The sequence below is a fragment of the Monopterus albus genome, unplaced genomic scaffold (assembly GCF_001952655.1).
Source record: "Monopterus albus unplaced genomic scaffold, M_albus_1.0 scaffold372.1, whole genome shotgun sequence".
Lineage (NCBI taxonomy): Eukaryota > Metazoa > Chordata > Actinopteri > Synbranchiformes > Synbranchidae > Monopterus > Monopterus albus.
Genome location: NW_018128252.1, coordinates 367,115 through 386,792, shown reverse-complemented (window position 1 = coordinate 386,792; position 19,678 = coordinate 367,115). Strand labels below are relative to the sequence as shown.

The window sequence follows — 19,678 nt, the reverse complement described above, 5'->3', positions numbered from 1 at the left end:
ACAGTATAACAGTGGTGTTGATGCAGCTGGCAAACTTTGGCTTAAGCAGGTTACCATACCACTAACATGAATATGAGTCACAACTTTAAAGTGAAGTTGGTGTTTTTGGTGTTTTTATTCATTATGGAGTGAATCCTTTAGCTTGTGCAACGGGGATTGTTTTGGCTTTTTCTGAGCCTTTAAGTCTTTGTTTGTCTAGGGTTCTAGTCGACTATGTGACTTGATGGCTTCCTTTTCTTTGTTCATTCATCACCTTTCTATTCTTGTCTGTCCCTGTGTGTTGTTCTTATTCAGGCTTCTTGAATAGCCCCAGTAAAGCAGATAGAAAGCCAGGTTTCATATGCTATAGAGTGTCTGTAATAAAGGAACGATAGAAATTCATGTCCTTCTGCGTAGGAGGGTTGTCTGTGACTCTTCCAATTAGTTGCTGCATTGAAAAAAGCAAGTTTTAAACATCAATATTTCAGTATATTTTTTTGTGTGAGAGTGAAGAGAAAAGGAAGTAAAGGACTTTATATTTGCAAGTTTCTCTTTGCAGCTTTATCAGCTGTCCTGTTGTGCAACTTGTGTGTTTATTTAAGGCAGATTGTCAGTTACTGAGTTTTCACTATAAAAAGAAAAAAACAACAATTCTTTGTCACTAGAAATAGTAACTAAGGCTTGAAAATCAGTCAGCTGCCACCCCTGACTCCTGTATCAGCTTATGGCTATAATGTAAATGTAATCTTGTGAATACTCTGGATTACTGCACTGTACATTTTGTTTTTCTTCAAACATATAGTAAAATGAATATAAAATTTCTTTTCAGTTTAGGTTTAAAAAGGAAATATTAAAGTACCAGACTACCCATTGAACCTGCCAAGCTGGTTCAAGGTTTCAACACATTTTAACATCTTTATAAAAGTTTTACATTGAAAATTAACAAAAGGCTCCAGATTTTCTTTTTGCCCCCTATTGTATGCAGCAGCACTCATCAAATTAAAATAGATATATAGAAAGAGAAAGGTTGTACTGGGCTGGCATGGTGGTGCAGCGGATAGTCGCCTCACAGTGAGAAGGTCCTGGGTTCAAGCCCCGGTGCCTTTCTGTGTGTGTGGTTGTTTGTCTTTAAGTGCTAGCCCTGTGGTAGACCGGTGACCTGTCCAGGGTGTACCCCGCCCCTCACCCAGTGTCAGCTGGAATTGGCTCCAGCCCCTCATCAGGACAAGTGGTATTAATAATGGATGGATGCGATTCTCCTTAGAGATAGGGTGAGGAGCTCGGTCACCCGGGAGGAGCTCAGAGTAGAACCGCTGCTCCTCCACATCGAGAGGAGCCAGCTGAGGTGGCTTGGGCATCTGTTTTGAATGCCTCCTGGGCGCCTTCCTAGGGAGGTGTTCCGGGCATGTCCCACCGGGAGGAGGCCCCGGGGAAGACCCAGGACACGCTGGAGGGACTATGTTTTTGGAACGCATTGGCATTCCCCCGGAGGAGCTGGAGGAAGTGTCTGGAGAGAGGGAAGTCTGGGCATCTTTGCTTAGACTGCTGCCCCTGCGACCCAGTCCCGGATAAACGGAAGAAAATGGATGGATGGATGGATGGATGGATGCAATTCTTATTCAATTCAATTTTATTTCTATAGCACCAATTCATTACAACAATCATCTCGAGCACTTTATGCAGCAGAGTATAGACCTTACAGTATTATAGGAAAAACCGAGCAAATCCTCTTTTAGCAAGCACTTGACAACAGGGAAGAGGAAAACTCCCTTTAACAGAAGAAACCTCTGACAGACCCCGGCTCTTGGTGTATGTCTGTCTGCCTCAACAGGTTGGGGTGAGTGGATATGCAAGAGAGAAAAGAAGAAAAGCATCAGGACATTCTTATTCAATTCAATTTTATTTCTATAGCACCAATTCATTACAACAATCATCTCGAGCACTTTATGCAGCAGAGTATAGACCTTACAGTATTATAGGAAAAACCGAGCAAATCCTCTTTTAGCAAGCACTTGACAACAGGGAAGAGGAAAACTCCCTTTAACAGAAGAAACCTCTGACAGACCCCGGCGGACCTGTTTGAACTGTATGCAAACTGAAATGGGTCATGAGTAGGGGAGGAGAGGATGACCCCAGCTTAGGCCTACATATAAATAAGGGATGGTACACCAAAGCAAATGTATCCTTGAATGCATGTCCAGTAATTTCATAGACACCATTACATGAACACAAACAAAAGGCCATCCTGCTGACTAATGACAACTGTAACTTAATTGTTTTCTCTCTCTGTTGCTGCAAAATGCTCTAAGATGTAGCACGCACATTTCATTAAAGATGTTGGACACAATCTTGCATTGCAAAATTAGCGCTGGACTAGTGACGACCCAAGTAACCAACTTTTATTTCCACTGACCATTTGTAGGACAAGAAGTGGCTGCAGCTTTGATGCAGATTTGGGGAGTACTGAACCCAAGTGGTTAATTTTTAGCCAAGTTGAAGGCACATAAGCAACCACTGTAAGAATAGAAATATTCCGGTTCTGTCACAGTTGTTTTAGGTAAAACATATGAAACAGACACTATAGAGTTATAGTCATTTTTCTAAAGGAGGGATTACTGTACTATTTGATAACTTTAAGAAAGGTGGGTGTTCAGTTGGCAGTGTAACATCATTGACAGGATTTTTACTGCATAAGCACCGTGGATAGCTCTTCTCCAAAGCATCAGAGTAGCTGAAACTTAAAGAAAACTCCTCCTAAATGCCATCCACCATAGATACAGTAGTCATTGTGTGGCCCATGGGCCACATGCAACCCTTAGAATGTCTGTTTGTGGCAGTCGGTCTTTGTAACACCATTAATTTGATTAGCATAAATGGCTCCCTCCTAATTACATTGTCACACCTAACTGTGTCAAGAGGTCAGCAGGTTGAACTGCCATTATATGGGTGGGCCCTGTCAAATTATGGATCATCTTGTGATGAAATACAGCGGCCTGGGACAGAGCAGTCAACCGCTGACGCAAAGTGAATTGTCATGCATAGGACAAAGGTGTAAGGAAGAGAGCGGACAGGTGGCTGCAGGGGAGAACAGGGCAGCAAAAAGGAAAAGGTTCTTGCCTTAGAAAATAAACAGTCAACAGGTGAATTTGTCTTTCTGGAAAACAACTGCACTTAGTATTCCAGAAGTCAGCCTCTCTTTTTAAAGCTGCACATGTTATTGTTACTGACAAATTCCCACCTGGCAGCAAATCCAGAAAGATAATTTAGCTCCAGTTAAAGAGCAACTAAAACATCTAGAACAATTGTTTTTATAACTGCTTTATTAAGTACAGACGGGTGACAAATTAAGGGAACAATATGGTAGATTGGGTCAATTCTTGTCTCTGATCAATCATGTGATCATTTGAGAGGTGCTTTTAAATGTTACTCTAGACTTCATTCGAGGTAGGATTGAGTCATTTGATAAAGGTGTCATTTTATTCTCATCTTGGCCTTTAGAGCTTTATTAAGTGTCTGTGTTAGGTGTAATTCTTTGAAGTAAATATGGGTCTTGTTCTCTTCGCTTCCCTTCACTTGCCTTTTCTCCTTGTCTTATCTTGCCTGACCTCACTTCAACTCACCTTTCTGTTAACACTCTCATGTGGATTACTTCATTTTCAGATGTGCATGAATCCTCCACAGTCTCAGACCTTATGACTTGGTGCTGATAGTAATGATTACAGTTTTAAATCGCATGTCAGCTCACACACTTTCCCTTTTGCGCAGGGTGTGAGAGTGATTTCTGGGGCCCTCATTGCAGTAACCGCTGTCAGTGTCAGAACGGGGCCAAGTGTAACCCGATAACCGGAGCCTGCGTCTGCACTGATGGCTACCAGGGCTGGCGCTGCGAGGAGCCCTGTGACCCCAGCTTCTATGGCAAAGACTGCTCACTAGAGTGCCAGTGCCTCAACAGCGCCACCTGTCATCATCAGACTGGCGAGTGCCTCTGTTCTCCCGGATACACCGGGGCCTTGTGAGTAGCTGTGTGGCTGATTACATGGCTGAATGCGATGCATGTTTGTCCCTCTGGGGTGTTTTCAGACACCACCTCTCCATGAGTTCCCCATGAAGATGCTCATGGGCTTTTGCATTATTTCATTTATAACTGAGAGAGAGTGAAGTTGAACATTGAAGTTGGGCAAAAAGCAATATACACTATATAACAAAACTGAGGATACCCCAGTGCAATATTGCTGCAGTGTTAAATGATTCAAAATTGTACCATCTTACACTAATTGTAATATTAAGTTGAAGTGTAGGCTATTTGGTGTTATGTATAATAAAAAAAAAAACAGGTTAGGTAGACTTCAGTGAAAAAACAAGCCCCAAAGTGCAACCAAAAGTGATTAGACCTATGATTTCTAATTAAAGCATGAACAATGTAATAAAAAGAGTCAGTCATTAATATAAATAATTAAAGAGCCCATGAACACCACAGTTTTCTCAGTTGTGACCTGGTTTGCATCTAATGCACCATGCATGGCTCCCCATGATAATGAACAGCCTAAACTAGATGAGGGGTCTTTATAAAGATGGGAGAGGGTACACGAGCATCTGTGGGTGACTGAACTGAACATGAGTGAAAACACAATTACAGCAGTGATCAGGAGGTACATGAAGAGCCTTATTACCCACTACAACCTAGCACTGAAGAGCAGGTGGGTAAGTCCCTCAAACAGGGATTATCTGTGGAAACTGGAGTTTCAGTGGTTGATCAGACCGTGTGAAAGAGACTGCATGAAGTCAGCCTCTGTGCACAGTGTCCAAGAGGAAACCATGGGTCACAAAACTACTGTACAAGATTTAACTTTTCCAAACAATATGAAACAAAGCAAGATATTAGCAGCACATTTTCAATCAAAGTGAGTTTGTTCTGGGGGCCCAGCATGTTTAGCATGGACCTAATAGTGACAGTACAGTGCCAACTAAGTGAAGAGATGACACCCGACGTCTAGAAGAGTGACAGGAGAGGGATTTTCCAACATGACAATAACACAAACAAAAGGCCATCCTGCTGACTAATGACAACTGTAACTTAATTGTTTTCTCTCTCTGTTGCTGCAAAATGCTCTAAGATGTAGCACGCACATTTCACAACTGTATTAAAAAAGTGTTGTAAACTCTAGGCGAACTGGAAATATCTGGAGCTGACGTCATGGCTTTTATTTATGAAAAAAAAAAGTTGAACAAGAATTTAATAACACACTACGACATAATGGACATTGCTTAATAGACTGCTGACAGTGATAGATTCATCAGATCTAGGCAGCTATTTTTGTTATTTTTGTGTTGTGATTTTTCTTCAGCAGTTTGACATTTTGGGAGAACAATTATTCTATTTGTTGACAAGAGTTAGATGAGAAGATGGATAGACCATTAATTATGAAGCTAATTAACAAATGATTAATTCATACACAACTTTGACATTGTCACATTTTTGTTTGTGTACAGATGAAGGAATATAGAAACTTAATATATTATAATATATTACTCAGTGAGCTGTAGAGGTGTTGGTAAGCAGCTGTTTTTTTAATTTTGGACAGAGCCGGCACATTGTAGCTCTATCCTGTCTTTGTAGCCCCCGTGATAAGTTAAACTAATCAACTCCTGGTTCCAGCTTTATATGGTTTGTAACAGATATGAGAGTGGTATCTGTTTTCTCCTGTAACTCTCGATAAGAAAGCAAAGAAGCATACTTCCCAAAAATCTCAACGTATTTCTTTAACCAAAACCAATCTGCTTTTGACAACAACCTCTGCAAGGCAACAGCACTAAAGCATCCCGCATTAAAGAGACTGCCACAGAAATAAAGTGCTAAGTTCAAATGTTATCTAGGTGTGTTTCTCTTTTAGACATTAGAGCAAGAAGAGAGCCAAACCTCTGGCACTAGCTCACAAAGAGCGACTACGCCATAGACAAACCTAGAAATATTCCTTAAAGAGTTAGCCCTTGCCAAAGTGTATTATGCAGCTCTTAATTTAGTGCTGAAAGTCCTGCATAGTGCCAAGGAGCTACTCTTGATCAAAGTCATTAGTCACTTGATTTGGACTCTTTGCTGCTGAATAATTGAGGCTGTGAGAGGATAAAGGATTTGACTATGCTGGCTCACTAGGTATGAGAAATAAAGAGGAGTCCTCTTTTTGAGAAGGAGGAGGAGAGAAAAAGAGAGACTATGGAAGAGAGTTAATTAGAGAAAGACTGAGATGGAGGAAGTATGAGCCTGATGTATGCTTTGTCTGCCCATAGCTTTGTCCACCACAACTGATGAAACATTTAACGCTGATATCTGTAAAGCTACCACCCACGTTTTTGTAGAAAAAAACTCCTAAGTCTGGACAACGTGGCCGTCTCCTCCGGCTTGTTTTGTTGCCATTTGCAGGATTATTCCTTTAGACCTCAGGACAATCCATACTCTGGGTACTTTACTTTCTTTCTGGGGAGTGCGGTTAACCCCGTGAACATTTATCAAAAAGATAATAGTGCTTTGATTTATGGTATCTGACATGATGCAATATACAATAACATGTTCTCTCTTTTGTACTTGTTTTCATCTACTGTCTTCAGCGTGTGATTTATACAGTACAAGCAGTTCATCCACTTACATACCTGTGATAAATACAGATCATAAAAATCTGTTGAAAAAAATACTGTGGAAAGCAATATAAATTAGAATAGAAATACAAAGGATATATAGGTAAATAAAGGGAAGGAGCCAGTCAAAGAATGGGTTTATTATTGAAAATATTCCTTCTATATAATTAGACACAAAAGGCTCAAAAGAAGTCTGTCTTATGTAATATGTAAACTTTATTTTTGTAAATAAGTGTCCATTAGAATATAAGACAAATAGGAACTTGGTATTCATTGTCCTGTGGTAGTTTTACTTTAGCAAAAACACTGGGGATGCAGGGGCCTCAAGAATTAAAAGATGTATTTTGTGCTGGTTCAGCCTGATAGGAAGACTGGAGGAAACTGCATGAGATCCTGCATCCATCATGCTGCATGTTGCCATGGCAGTCTTGATGTCTGTGGTGTTTTGGTCTGAGCTGTTCCCATGTCACATCAGGATAAATGTTGAAAAACATTTGTGTTACTGCACTTCTCAACACCAGTTACAGTCAAGTGCATTTGGCCTTAAAGGTGCAGTGTGTCAGATTTAGGAACATCTAGCAGTGAGGACATAGATTGCAAACAGCCCTCATAGCCTTTTCACAGCGATTGCCGCAAATGCAGGATAAATTGTGCACTTGGAAAATAAGTGTGGCTCACTTGACCAAGCAAAAGCTAAAGGCGGCTCACTTGACTACAGTGGGTTACTCAGCAGTGGCCATGTTCTAGATAAGGATCAAGATAAAAATCAGATTTTTATTGTCAATTCACTTGCAAAGCTTTTTTTTTTTTTGAAAACTATGATCTGGACCTATGAACTATGTCCCTTGACTTGAATCCAATAAAACTGCTTTAAAGTATATTTTAAAGCAGAAGGCAACAAAATGCCTCCAGCAAAAAGCAGCTGAACAGAATCATCTGTGAAGAACGGCAGAACATCTCTCCACAGATTTGTACAAGACTGGAATCATCCATGCCCAGGAGGATCGAATCTGAATCCAAAATGAAGGCAGACAGAATATATTTTAAAATAAATAAATAAAGGAATAGAAGCTCAGCAAAGTACTGTGTAATAGGCTCTGGCTCAAACCATGTACAATCAGTGACGAATCATCCATGCCCAGGAGGATCGAATCTGAATCCAAAATGAAGGCAGACAGAATATATTTTAAAATAAATAAATAAAGGAATAGAAGCTCAGCAAAGTACTGTTTTGTAGTTGGTTGTTAAATATGAAAGTTCCACTGTGGCTAAAACAAATCAAATGTATAAAATTTAAAAAGTAACTTCATTTTTGTAAAATAAGATTTACTACTCTTTCCTTTCTTTCTTCTTTGCTTTTCACATGGCTTCATACAGATTGTAGAACAAAACCTTTGGAACTTTGCAGGTTTTCATTATCACAGAGGAATATTCATAACATAACAGAAAACGAACAAGATTTGGAACAAGACTGAGAAGACTGTGAGCAGCAGTGGACCATAAATCATTAAAAGTTAAACAATTGGCATCAAAGTTGTGATGTCAAATGCAAGTTTGCATTTGCAGTCTTAGAACACATTTGGGACATTTGCATTAAAATGATGGAGAAAAGGCATAATGGTAAACAAAAACAAGGCAATTTTTAACACTATTATTAATAAGCTGTCATTAATAAAAAGGTACCTTCATATTCTTTGATAAATGGCAATGAATTGTTTTTGTTATGCCGTGCTTGGTTTGCACAAGATATCACTTAATGGTTTTGTATTTCTCCTCATTCTCCAAGAAGCTTGGGTTTATCTTAAATACAGTGAGGACATCCTTTGTAATCCAATATGGTATCATACCTCTAATTATTATATCACTTTGACAGTACAAACCTACTGCAGCATCAACTGCTTTTCCAGTGGAACAATAGACTTGTTAGTGATTAGACACTTTAGTATAAAATGCCACATCACAACAGTAAACACCTGTTTCTTCTGTCATTTCCATCCAGCTGTGAGGAGCCTTGTCCTCCAGGTAAACATGGCTCCTTGTGTGAACAACGCTGCCCCTGCCAGAACGAGGGAACATGCCATCATGTCACTGGAGAGTGCTCCTGTCCCGCCGGCTGGGTGGTACGACAAAACCAACTCATTTTGTTGACGTTCAGCTAGTAGGGAATGTTTAAGTCCAAACTTGAGACCACCATGTTTGTGTGTTAGAGAATTACTATGTTGTAAATACAATTGATGCTGCAGTTTTTCCATCTGAAATGTGTGTGTGTTTATGTGTTTTCATCCTCAAGTTTAATTTTTGCTGGGAAAAGCCTCTTAATAACTTTTAATTTCATCAGGACACACCTAATTATACTTTGAAGCCCACACTTATGAAACTTTTATCAGGTTTGGAGCTATTTAGTCACCAGGCTGCACCTGCTAAGACTCATAATTTGAATAAAATATAAGCAAAGAAAAAAACATGATTGCAGGTCTTACGGTAGAAACAAACAGTTAAAGTGGCAGGCTTCTATTATTGTGAACGAACTTAAAAACCTTTTAAATGTTTCTAAAATTCTTTTTTTACTTTGAGTTTTAAATTTCTCTGAATAAAGTCAAATTTAGGTCATCAACCTGAACAAAATATTTTTCTTAGAGCCAAGAAAACAGCATTTTCACAACCTTCTGTCAACGTCACTGCTGTCTACTATGACAAACAGTTGGTTTCATTAACTAACTGAGTGTACACTATCAACATGACAGCTATCATACACACAGCAATTATCTTTTCACGTTTGATGTGCAGGTAAACATGATGCAATCTTCCTCTTCAGGGCCCGGTGTGTGCACAGCCGTGTCCATTCGGTTCATTCGGCATTAACTGCTCCCAGGAGTGCACGTGCCGTAACGGAGGCTTGTGTGATCACATCAGCGGTCAGTGCCAGTGCACAGCTGGCTACATCGGAGAGAGGTACAACGGGAGAGTGTGATCTCGGCGTAGACTGTAAGACTGTATGGAACTCTGTCAGGCCCCCCCAGGGAAATTAGCTTGTTGCTGCTGTGAATATTAGTAGAATTCAGCAGGGAGAGAGATAAATATGAGCACACAGTAAGATATGTAATAAACAGTTAATACATTGGGGGAAATGATAGCGGCAATGAGACAAAACAGATCTTCGATTCAATATAAACATATTTTGTGTGACAGTATTAGTAGGAAGTACAGAGAAGGAGTATGAAACATTTATGTACTGTATAAAATGCCTGCTTGTAACAGCTGCAGATATTAGCAGCAGGCCCAACTGCTTATTTACATTTAGATTACTTAATTAGTAATTAATGATATTTAAATATATTTCAATAGGTATTATTGTGTACACACTGTGCGCTGTGTGATGTGTCTGCTCCCCAGACGTTTTTAGCTACAGTAGGCTGCCCCTCAGTGCTTGGTCTGTTGTTTGTAGCTTCCAGATGAATATTAATTACAGTAAATACTAGATACTCAAAACAGTGTTACTGTACTCTTATCATAAATTATGAATTTTTTCAAAATACAGTATTTAATCATAAAAGATAAAATGTTTACAAGACAGATATATAAAGGACCACAAATATTGTATTTTTTTTTTATCTAAATCTAACAAACTAGAGCAATAAACAATGTATATCCTGTGTCCCTGTACAAATTATACCCTTTCCCTTCTACCCAAATATGTGTTTAAAAGCATTTTAGCCTATCTTAAACCACAATCTTTCTTTTGTTTTTATTATAAAATTATCAGGTTTTTAATGACACCTCCTGTACTTATACATAAATTTGTTCAATTAAAATGTGATGTGGTAATTCAACCCATCATATAAAGTACAGTTAAACCACTCTTGATCACACGTTATGGTAGCTAGCAGAGTAATTGTGTGGCTGTAATGTGTTTAAATATCAGCTGGCAAAAGCTTTGTTTACACTTCCAGACCTCCACCTCCCACCCTGTCTCACAGCAAAATGTATAAAAGCTGGTCTGCCACACTAAACATACTATTCTCACAATTACGCCTCCAAAACACGTTGACGTTGCATCGCCTTTCTGGCATGAAAGAAAATGGTTAAGTTTAGGTACAGACACTACATGGTTAATGTTAGGGAAAAACCCTTGTTTTGGTTAAAACCCTCAAATGAACAAAACTCTTTAAAATGAAAAGTGCAACATTGCACAACGACTGACACAGGACGCACACTCTGGTTGTCTGTGTGACAGTCTGGCGCTTGTTAGACCCAACTACCACCTTCTAGTGTTTCTAACTTTCTGTAGTTCAAAACTGTTTTACTTCAACAGACACTAAATGTTAGCGTCCCAGTCCACACTCTAGTCCAGGTGGTGGCAGTAATGCACCACTTTGTTGATTGCTGACCGCCATAAAACACCAGGAAGAAGACATGAAGACGAACACTGGACTGCAATAAAAAAAACTTCAGCAGGTCACAGTTTTACAGCTGTTGTTCTAACATTACTACATTTTTCACTGTGGACCAATTTAGCTCTTCATGTGAGACTGGGCTGCCCATGTGCTAGAGCAGCAACCAGTGGTAAAAATATCTAAGTATATTTACTCAATTCCTGTACTTAAGTACAATTTTGAGGTATTAGTACCTTACGTACAACTCTAAATGAATACTAATGTTGTTCAGTGTCTGCTGCATGTATAAAGAGGCAACATTAAGACTGTCAAGCAGTGTTGTGTTTATAGCTGGCTGTGCTGCCCCTAGAATATAAATAAGTCCAAGTGGTGTGAGTGGGCTGCCATGCAGTAACAATCCCTGCAATTCTGCCTGGGGACCTTTATTGCATTTCATCCCCCTTAGTTGTTCATCTTTATGTCGTCATCTGCTGTATCAAATGAAGGAAAAAGTAACATTGAAAACAGAAAAACCCTACTAAAGTCAGTGCCAGGTGACATTTATCCTTTAATATGCTGTTTATTAGAGAAGACTTGTGGTACTACGCACCCTGAAACTCACCAAAATGAGTGTGTTCTCAGAATTAGAAATAGATTTTGACATGTGAAGTGTAGTTACGTACATTTGTGTGTACAGAATATAAAAAATGTTCAGTGTTAAATGTTAATGTAGCTCCCTCCTATTCCCTTTGTGGTTTGCCTTCATACACCTTTCTTTAGTTTTGGTTAAACTGGAGATATTAACCAAGAGACATTTGAAATTGATTTGGACTTTATGTCCTCCATCATCTCAGGCAGACTTCCTTCAGTGCCCACCTTCCTCTGGTCAGCACTCTTTTTCTGTCTCGGCTATGCTCTCTTCTCCTTGCACCCTGTCTCTCTTTCTCTCTCTCCACCTCCATCGTTATTCTCAATTGAACCAAATTACCTCCATTCATTTATGCCCCAGACAGGTGAATTAGCCTACATGGAATAATCCCTAGATTCAGTTCTCTTCCACCCCATCCACGTTGTAATAAAATTAGCTGAGATAAGAGTCCTGAGGAAGTCAGCATGATTTAAATGTGACACTAAACAGAAGGCCTCACTGAGCCATTTTAATTGAGTGATTTGTCTATTTCTTAATGGTTTCTTCTTGTGGACGTGTTAAGAATGATCCAGAGATGTCAGCCTAACTTAGGCTTTACCTTAGCTTAAACCATTTTCCACTGAATTCAGTTCTGTTATTCTCATTATAATCCATATGGCCTCTTTGTAAAGCTTTAACCTTGAGCACCACTCAGGGTCCCAGCAGTAGCTTGTTGGCCTTATAACGCTGTGAGCATGTGTGACAGTAAAGCACGTGTCACGTGTGAGGAAAATGGAGTGCTCTCTGTCGCTATTGTTAGGTAGCAGTAGACACATCGTTGATCATTCTTTGCATTGTAAATGTGAGCTTAAAGGATCCCTCTGGCCACGATGAATGTGAAACCTGTTTTTAACATTTGGAACAACCTAAAACAAGCATTCAGTTGTCATCAGGTTGGGCTTTGAGTACATGAACTCAGGTATCTTGGATTTGAGTATTATCCTGGTTTTGATTATATTTGAAATATGATGTTTGCATCGAACAAACAAAACCTAGTTATTTAGCCTGGTATCTAACAAATTAAAATATACAGTTACTCCAAATGCCGGAGCTCGAGATCACAGGAACGATTCTCAGATTTATTTTCCTTTTGCAGCTGAAATGAGGCAGATAGAGCATGCATACACAGGGAAGTCTAAATGCATCAGGTCTACAGTGTAAGGAAAGAAAGATCATGGATAAAACTCAAGCTAGCTATGCTGTCGGGTTACTGTAAGGTGCCTCTTTAAATTACAATGATAGACCTATCCTTATTTACATTGAATAGATGTTTAAGCAGTCTTCACAGGTTTGGAACTGATCTGAAATGTAGAAAAACCACCTGAACCTTATTTTAAAACAAGACAGAGATAACTGAGGTTAATTAAACACAATCCAAAATGCAAAGCCACTCTAACAGATAAGACTGGCACTGGCTGGTGATGTCCAATAGAAGAGTAAAACATAAATATACCTGCAATTCAAAGTTCACACTCACCGTCTCCGTCTAAATACACAGTGTACTCCAATGATGATGACGACACATCATGTGAACAGAGTTGATAGTGAATCTACTGGATCCCTTCTGGCGTAAATACCAGAGCAGAACTGAAGAGAACTTACTGATAACTTACTGAGTGACAGCAGATTAATGTGTAACTAATCAGTACATTCATTGAAAATAATGCAACGAAAAATAAGCGTAGTCGCAGCCCTAGACCCAATATCTGCTGCAAAAGTACAGGATCCTCAGTGTCCTGTGTTTGTCTCTGGTCGCAGCCTAAAGTTTTTATTCCTCCACCTTTTTTTGGGCTGTTTTTATTTTCTTTTTTAAAAAATGTTTAATGCATCATGTAAAGACAACATATTCTTGACCTCGTCCCATGTCAGATCTCCACTGAAAACACATGAAGACAATTATTGTCAGCCCTTTTGTCAAAGTGACCTTCACAAAACAGGGTTTATTTGATGCCTTATGTGGTCTCTCTGCAAAAACAAAAAAAAAAAATTTTGGAACATTTCTATGGATTGCATTCTTAATAGTTTTTACATAATTCTTTAGATTCAGTTTAATAAATGTACCTGGAGTAATCATTTAAAGCTTGCTGGCGCCTTTGATGATCTAACCTTGTGTCTGGATATACAGAAAGATTGCTACTTTAATGACGAACTCAGCTTATAACTCTGACTCTTAACTGCTTCTTCAGTCAGCTGTTGGCCAGAAACCACTCACTTCAGTTCAGACAGACTGTTTTCTACGTCTTACACAACTTCTCTACTAATGTCTTATACCAACACAGATGCCAGGATGAATGCCCAGTTGGCACTTATGGTCCACAGTGTGCCCACAAGTGTGACTGCCAGAACGGTGCCAAATGCTACCACATTAATGGAGCCTGCCTGTGCAACGAGGGCTTTAAGGGCCCCAGCTGCCAGGACCGCTTCTGTCCCAACGGCCTGTACGGACTCATCTGCGACAAATACTGCCCCTGTGCAGCTGAAAACACACTCAGGTACCAGAGTGTTGGTCTAGTGATCTAGAAAATGTCCGGTGCTTTTACATTGTACATCACAGCATACAGTAAGTATTATGTCAAGTATTTCACATACAGGGCTCCACTAAGTTTTGGAATCTATTCAGCCATAAATCACGAAATGTTCCATTTCCGATCTACACATCTGTAAGCTATTTTTAAAAATAGGTTTTATAAATTCTTCATGTTTAAGTGGATATAGTACCTACCTAAAGTCTCTGGTTTAGGTGTCTGATCTCAAGCCACTAGCCAATTCAGGAATGTAAGCTAGAGACAACTTTTAACATTCTTCTCTTCTACTTTTCTTTGTTTAGACTGTAGTTTCCCCAGGTCTAAAACAGGTGACATTGTCCCAGCATAGAGGGAAAACAATCATTGTACAATAAAGACTGATTTCTAATCTTTTTGTTCTCTCAGTTGTCACCCTTTGTCCGGAGAGTGCACCTGTGCACCAGGATGGGCGGGGCTTTACTGCAACGAGACCTGTCCAGCAGGTTACTATGGCGAGGACTGCAGAGAGCTGTGTGTCTGCGCCAACGGAGCCGACTGTGACGGCATCTCTGGAGCTTGCATATGTGCACCAGGTTATATAGTAAGTGCGGCTACACACCTACTCTGAGAGAAATCCTTGGTAGAGGCAATGATTAGCAGTATACAACCAAATTATTTAGCAACCGGTGAGCTAACTCGTATCATATTTGACTGGCCCAAAAAAATTCTTATTTGATCACTGATATTAAGGTTGACATGTTTAGTGGATTAAACAGCTGGTGAAGCAAAATTTTGCAACAGCTGCTTATTACAGCAACTTCATTTTGCACTTCCATAAAGATGGGAATCTTGCAAGAGATGTAATGAAAAAAGAATAGTTGAAATCAAAGCAGCAGAAACAGACACATCCTGACTTCTAGCGCTGCATGTGTGAGCCTGTATTTCCCATAATGCAACTGAATGACGTTGTTGATATGCCTCTCTGCCTGGTAAATGTGCATGTTTTACCTCCTAACCTTCAGGCTCAGGTTTTTTCTTGTACTCTTAACATACAACAGAATCTTCCTACAGAACCCTTAGATTTGGCTGTTTTACATACAGTTGAAGTCATAAGTTTACATACACTTAGGTTGAAGTCATTAAAACAGATGTTCTTTAACCATCCTACACCCCAAACTCATTTTGGCAAGTCGGCTAAGGCATTACTTTATGCATGACACAAGTAATTTTTCCCAACAGTTGTTTACAGATAGGCTGTTTTACTTATAATTCACTATATCACAATTCCAGTGGGTCAGATGTTTACATACACTGCATCTTTAAACAGCTTGGAAAATGTGCAGTCATGCAGCACAACATTCTCTTATCATAGCTTTTGTTTAGACGCTCACGGCAACAGGTTTGGGTTTGGGAAAGATAATTTGATTTAATACAGAAACATTTTATTGACTTTGGACGCAACATTTTATCAATATTTATCCAAAACCACTGTTTTTCTAAAGTGATTTTGTTTCCTAAACAGATCGCTGGTCTGGTAGTTGAGCACTTTGTATGCCAGCTATCCACACATTAATCACGTGAACGCTCTTAGAATAATTTATCCAGAAGCTCAGTATCTTTGCTCTGTATAATGAAGAAGTGGTACCTGATTCAGTAGAAGTTCTTTTGAGGTTTAAGATTATGTGTGGAGGCTTTTAGGCAGCAGGTGCAGAACATACTGTATAACATGCTGAAGTTATCATAATTTGTCGGGTGCTGTTGAGTCGGCAGGTTTAACCATAGAGTTACATGGTTGCTAATGGAGAAGGGTACGGCAGGTGCAACCCCCTGATATAGGTCACCCTAAAGGAGAAAGAGAGCATGTCGATGTCAGGGCAGTGTTGTGTAAGCAGTAGGTGAGTGTGGGTGAGACTAAATTCTAGACCTCTGAAACAGTGTTTAGTTTCTTTTAGCCTGTTTTTTTGTTTATTTACTTATTGTGGGACCAACTCATTCTTCAGGGGCTCTGCATCATGATATCAAAGTCATTTTAAGATACTCTTTATTCCCATCAGAATTAGGATTAGAATTAATGCTCATCAAGTTAGACTCTACATTTGTAACCTCCTTTTAGTCCCATACTGTGTGTGTTTGATAGTTAGCAGCCTATCTCAGTAAACCTAAGGGCTCTGTTTTCCTGAAATATGGTGCAGAGGCAAGTCTAAACTCCAGGCAAAGTGGTATTTGGGTGTGTCCAGCAATTTTGGGGGGAATTGAATAACTGGATTGTTACTGCTAAAACCATTTCACCACCATTAGTTTTACATGAAATCTATCAACTGTTGTACATTGCAGTAAGCGGAAAGAGTATCCACCAACACTGTCCTACTTTTTTATTAGTATAATAATTTGAAGTTTTCAAATACACCAAGATATTAGTACACATAATAGAGTGTGCAGATGGAGAGCAGCAGCTGCCTTGGTTAAAACATAGATTTACTGTAGAGTTAGAATCAGGATCAAGTCACATGATAGATTTAAGGCAAGACAGGAGATTTTAAGGACATATTAGAATTGTTAAAAGATTAAGAACAGGCAGTTTCCATGAAGTTGTGTGTATGTATGAGTACGTGTGGTTTCTGACTGGCGCATGAAGCAGTAACTGGCTCTCTGGCCCGGCCCTCCTGGTGTGCTCAGTGATCTTGCAGTGATTGAGTGGAGAGCAGAGATGGGACATGTAGGAGCCAAGAGATGACAGGGACTTTGATAATTGGACTGAGAACATCAGGGGTTTTCAGCAGATGAAAGTAGGATGAGCGCTGTAGATGAATGTCCATTTGGCTTATAGCAGCTAAATTTAGATAGATTTCGCTCTCGGTGGAGTGTTATTGATTTACTGGATATTTATACTGCACCGGGAACTCACAATTTGAAACTCTGTGTGTCACTGTGTAGACAAGAAACCAGCTTTAAACAAAATTTATATGTGGTATTGTTACCAGTCTGGACAGTTTGATCAATATCTTTAAACGTGTGCAGCTCTGAGCCAAGGCTTGAAATCTACAGAGCAATACTACAGGTCTGTCGTACCATGAGGAACTGTTGTGTTGGTTTCACTGAAAAGGACAAAAAATACAGAATTGCTTGGAAACAAGTGTTAATCACAGTCTTTAGTTACTTTCTTCCACAATATGTTGTTACCAAATGAATGAAGCTGCTGGTCATTATGGGTGGGTAAGTTTAGGGCATTGTCTGACAATATGTGTGATTTAGCTTGTTAGCTTATAGAGCAATTCAGTTACACCGTGGCAGTGAATCTGTGAATCTAGTGTTCTGTGACTCTGACTGCGACCCTGTTACTTGGTGACTCACTGACTCTATTAATCTCACTCCGTGACTGTTACTCTCTGACTGTGACTTTTATTTTGTGACTCTGTTAACCCTTTATAGGACACTCATTGGAAATTCAAAATGCCAACCCTAGACCATTATTAGAGGATATCTATAAATGTGTGAAAAAACGGAGCTAGTCTCTCATGTCGCTGTGTCCGACATTCCATTAATATATTCTTTTTTTCTCTCTTACCTCTGACCCCCCACATCACCTCCTGTGGGCGGGCCAATACATGATTGTCAACATGATCTACATCCCCCTTCTTAATACTGAATGTCTAACCTGTTTCACATGAACATAGAACTGAAATACATGTTTTAACAGCTACATCTAACTGTCCATGACTTTGTGTGCTATAACAGTGCACATAACTAGTGTACCAGCTGATACACACAACAACATACTGTAGTAAGTTACATAAGGCAGCAAGGCTGCTCCAATGGGAATAAAATGAAGCCTAAATCTATGTAACGTAGTCCTTGTACAGCGAGTTGGGCTTTGACACTCTTCCTGAGCATGTGATGACTACAGCTGGTTCTTGCGCCTGTTCTGTTCGCTGCTGGTCAACATCGGACTGACGTTCGGGCTGAAGTTCAGGCTGATGTTCCTGGTCGGCTGGTGAGGGCAGCCCGTTTCTGGGTATGTTATGTACGTTGAGCAGTGCCACATAAACATCTGTTTTGTCGCGTGCACATTTTTCCAGAAGATTTTTTGCGGAGCATACAGCTCTCTCAGCTAAACCATTTGATTGAGGGGCCACCCTGTCATATCCCCTGTCTGTCCTGCGTGCAGGGAGGGCAAAGTTCGGGCTGACCTGTCATAATGTCTCTTTCCCCTCTGTCTGCTACGCGTTAGGGCTGCTTGGATCTGTGTTTCCACCTTTGGCACATACATGGCTTTGGTCATGGGAATTATGGTCTTGGTGTGCCGGGAGAGCAGGCATTGGGCTGGTGAGGGCAGCCCGTTTCTGCGTATGTTATGTACGTTGAGCAGTGCCACATAAACATCTGTTTTGTCACATGCATATTTTTCCAGAAGATTTTTTGCGGAGCGTACAGCTCTCTCAGCTAAACCATTTGATTGAGGGTAGTGGGGGCTGCTGGTGACATGACGGAAGTTCCATGTACGGGCAAATTCTTGGAACTCCATGCTTGAGAAGTATGTTGCGTTGTCAGTCATTAGCTGCTGAGGGGCTCCATGGGTAGCAAAGTGGCGCATTGCAGTGAGCGCATCTTGAGACCTCAAGGTCAATGTCATGATATATGCTGAGCCAAAACATAGTTTCCCTGGCCCTGCGCTTCGTCGCTTCTAGGCCAGGGTGTCCCTGATGCAGTTGTTTGACATAATAGCGTTGTAGTGAATGAGGGATGATGAAACGCTGGCCACGTAGCAGCAAGCCATTATCGAGTGTGGGTTCATCTTTCATGGCATAAAATTTTCTGAGGTCATGTGGCAGTTTCTTCAATGAGTCAGGCCAGCCCGTGACGAGAACCTTCGTTAAGCGTCTGCATAGGTGATCTGCCTGTGTTTCTTGTCTCAATTCCTCAATCCTCCTGGATGAGAGAACTCCACTGTCATCATGTCATAGTCTTCACTTGTGTCACCAGTGTCAGTGGAGGGCAGGTGTGATCGTGAGAGTGTGTCTGCCAGGTATAGCTCCTTGCCTCTTTTGTAAATGACATCGAGGTTGTAACGCTGCAGCTTGAGCATCATCCTCTGCAGGTGTGCAGACACTGTGTGTAATGGCTTTCTCAGGATAGTGATGAGGGGCTGATGGTCAGGTTCAACGGTCACCGGATGGCCATATATGTAGTCGTGGAATTTCTGACAAGCGAAGACGAGTGCCAACAGCTCCTTTTCTATTTGAGCATATCAAGATTCAGTCTCCGTGAGTGCTCTTGAGGCAAACGCCACTGGGTTGTTGTTCTGGAGGCAAACAGCACCGAGGCCATGCTGGGAGGTATCGGCAGATAGCACCACTGGCTGGTGCACATCAAAGTATTGGAGCACCGGAGGAGATGTGAGGAGTTGTTTAAGTCTGTCGAACGCCGCCACATGGTGCTCCTGCCAGCTCCATTCCACATCCTGGATCAAAAGCTGACGCAGGGGTGCTGTAGTTTCACTGTAACTT

At 40.4% G+C, this 19,678-nt stretch overlaps 1 protein-coding gene across 7 annotated transcripts in view; it reads left to right on the top strand.

The window, feature by feature from the left end:
- LOC109951239 (multiple epidermal growth factor-like domains protein 11) overlaps window positions 1–19,678 on the top strand; it is a 163,069-nt gene that overhangs the window by 68,498 nt on the left and 74,893 nt on the right. For all 7 annotated transcript variants that reach the window (XM_020585608.1, XM_020585607.1, XM_020585611.1 and 4 more), the window contains exons 7-11: window positions 3,745–3,991; window positions 8,609–8,729; window positions 9,425–9,561; window positions 13,950–14,162; window positions 14,601–14,775. In XM_020585608.1, coding sequence (XP_020441264.1) covers window positions 3,745–3,991; window positions 8,609–8,729; window positions 9,425–9,561; window positions 13,950–14,162; window positions 14,601–14,775 — 893 coding nt within the window. The remainder of the gene's footprint in view (window positions 1–3,744; window positions 3,992–8,608; window positions 8,730–9,424; window positions 9,562–13,949; window positions 14,163–14,600; window positions 14,776–19,678) is intronic.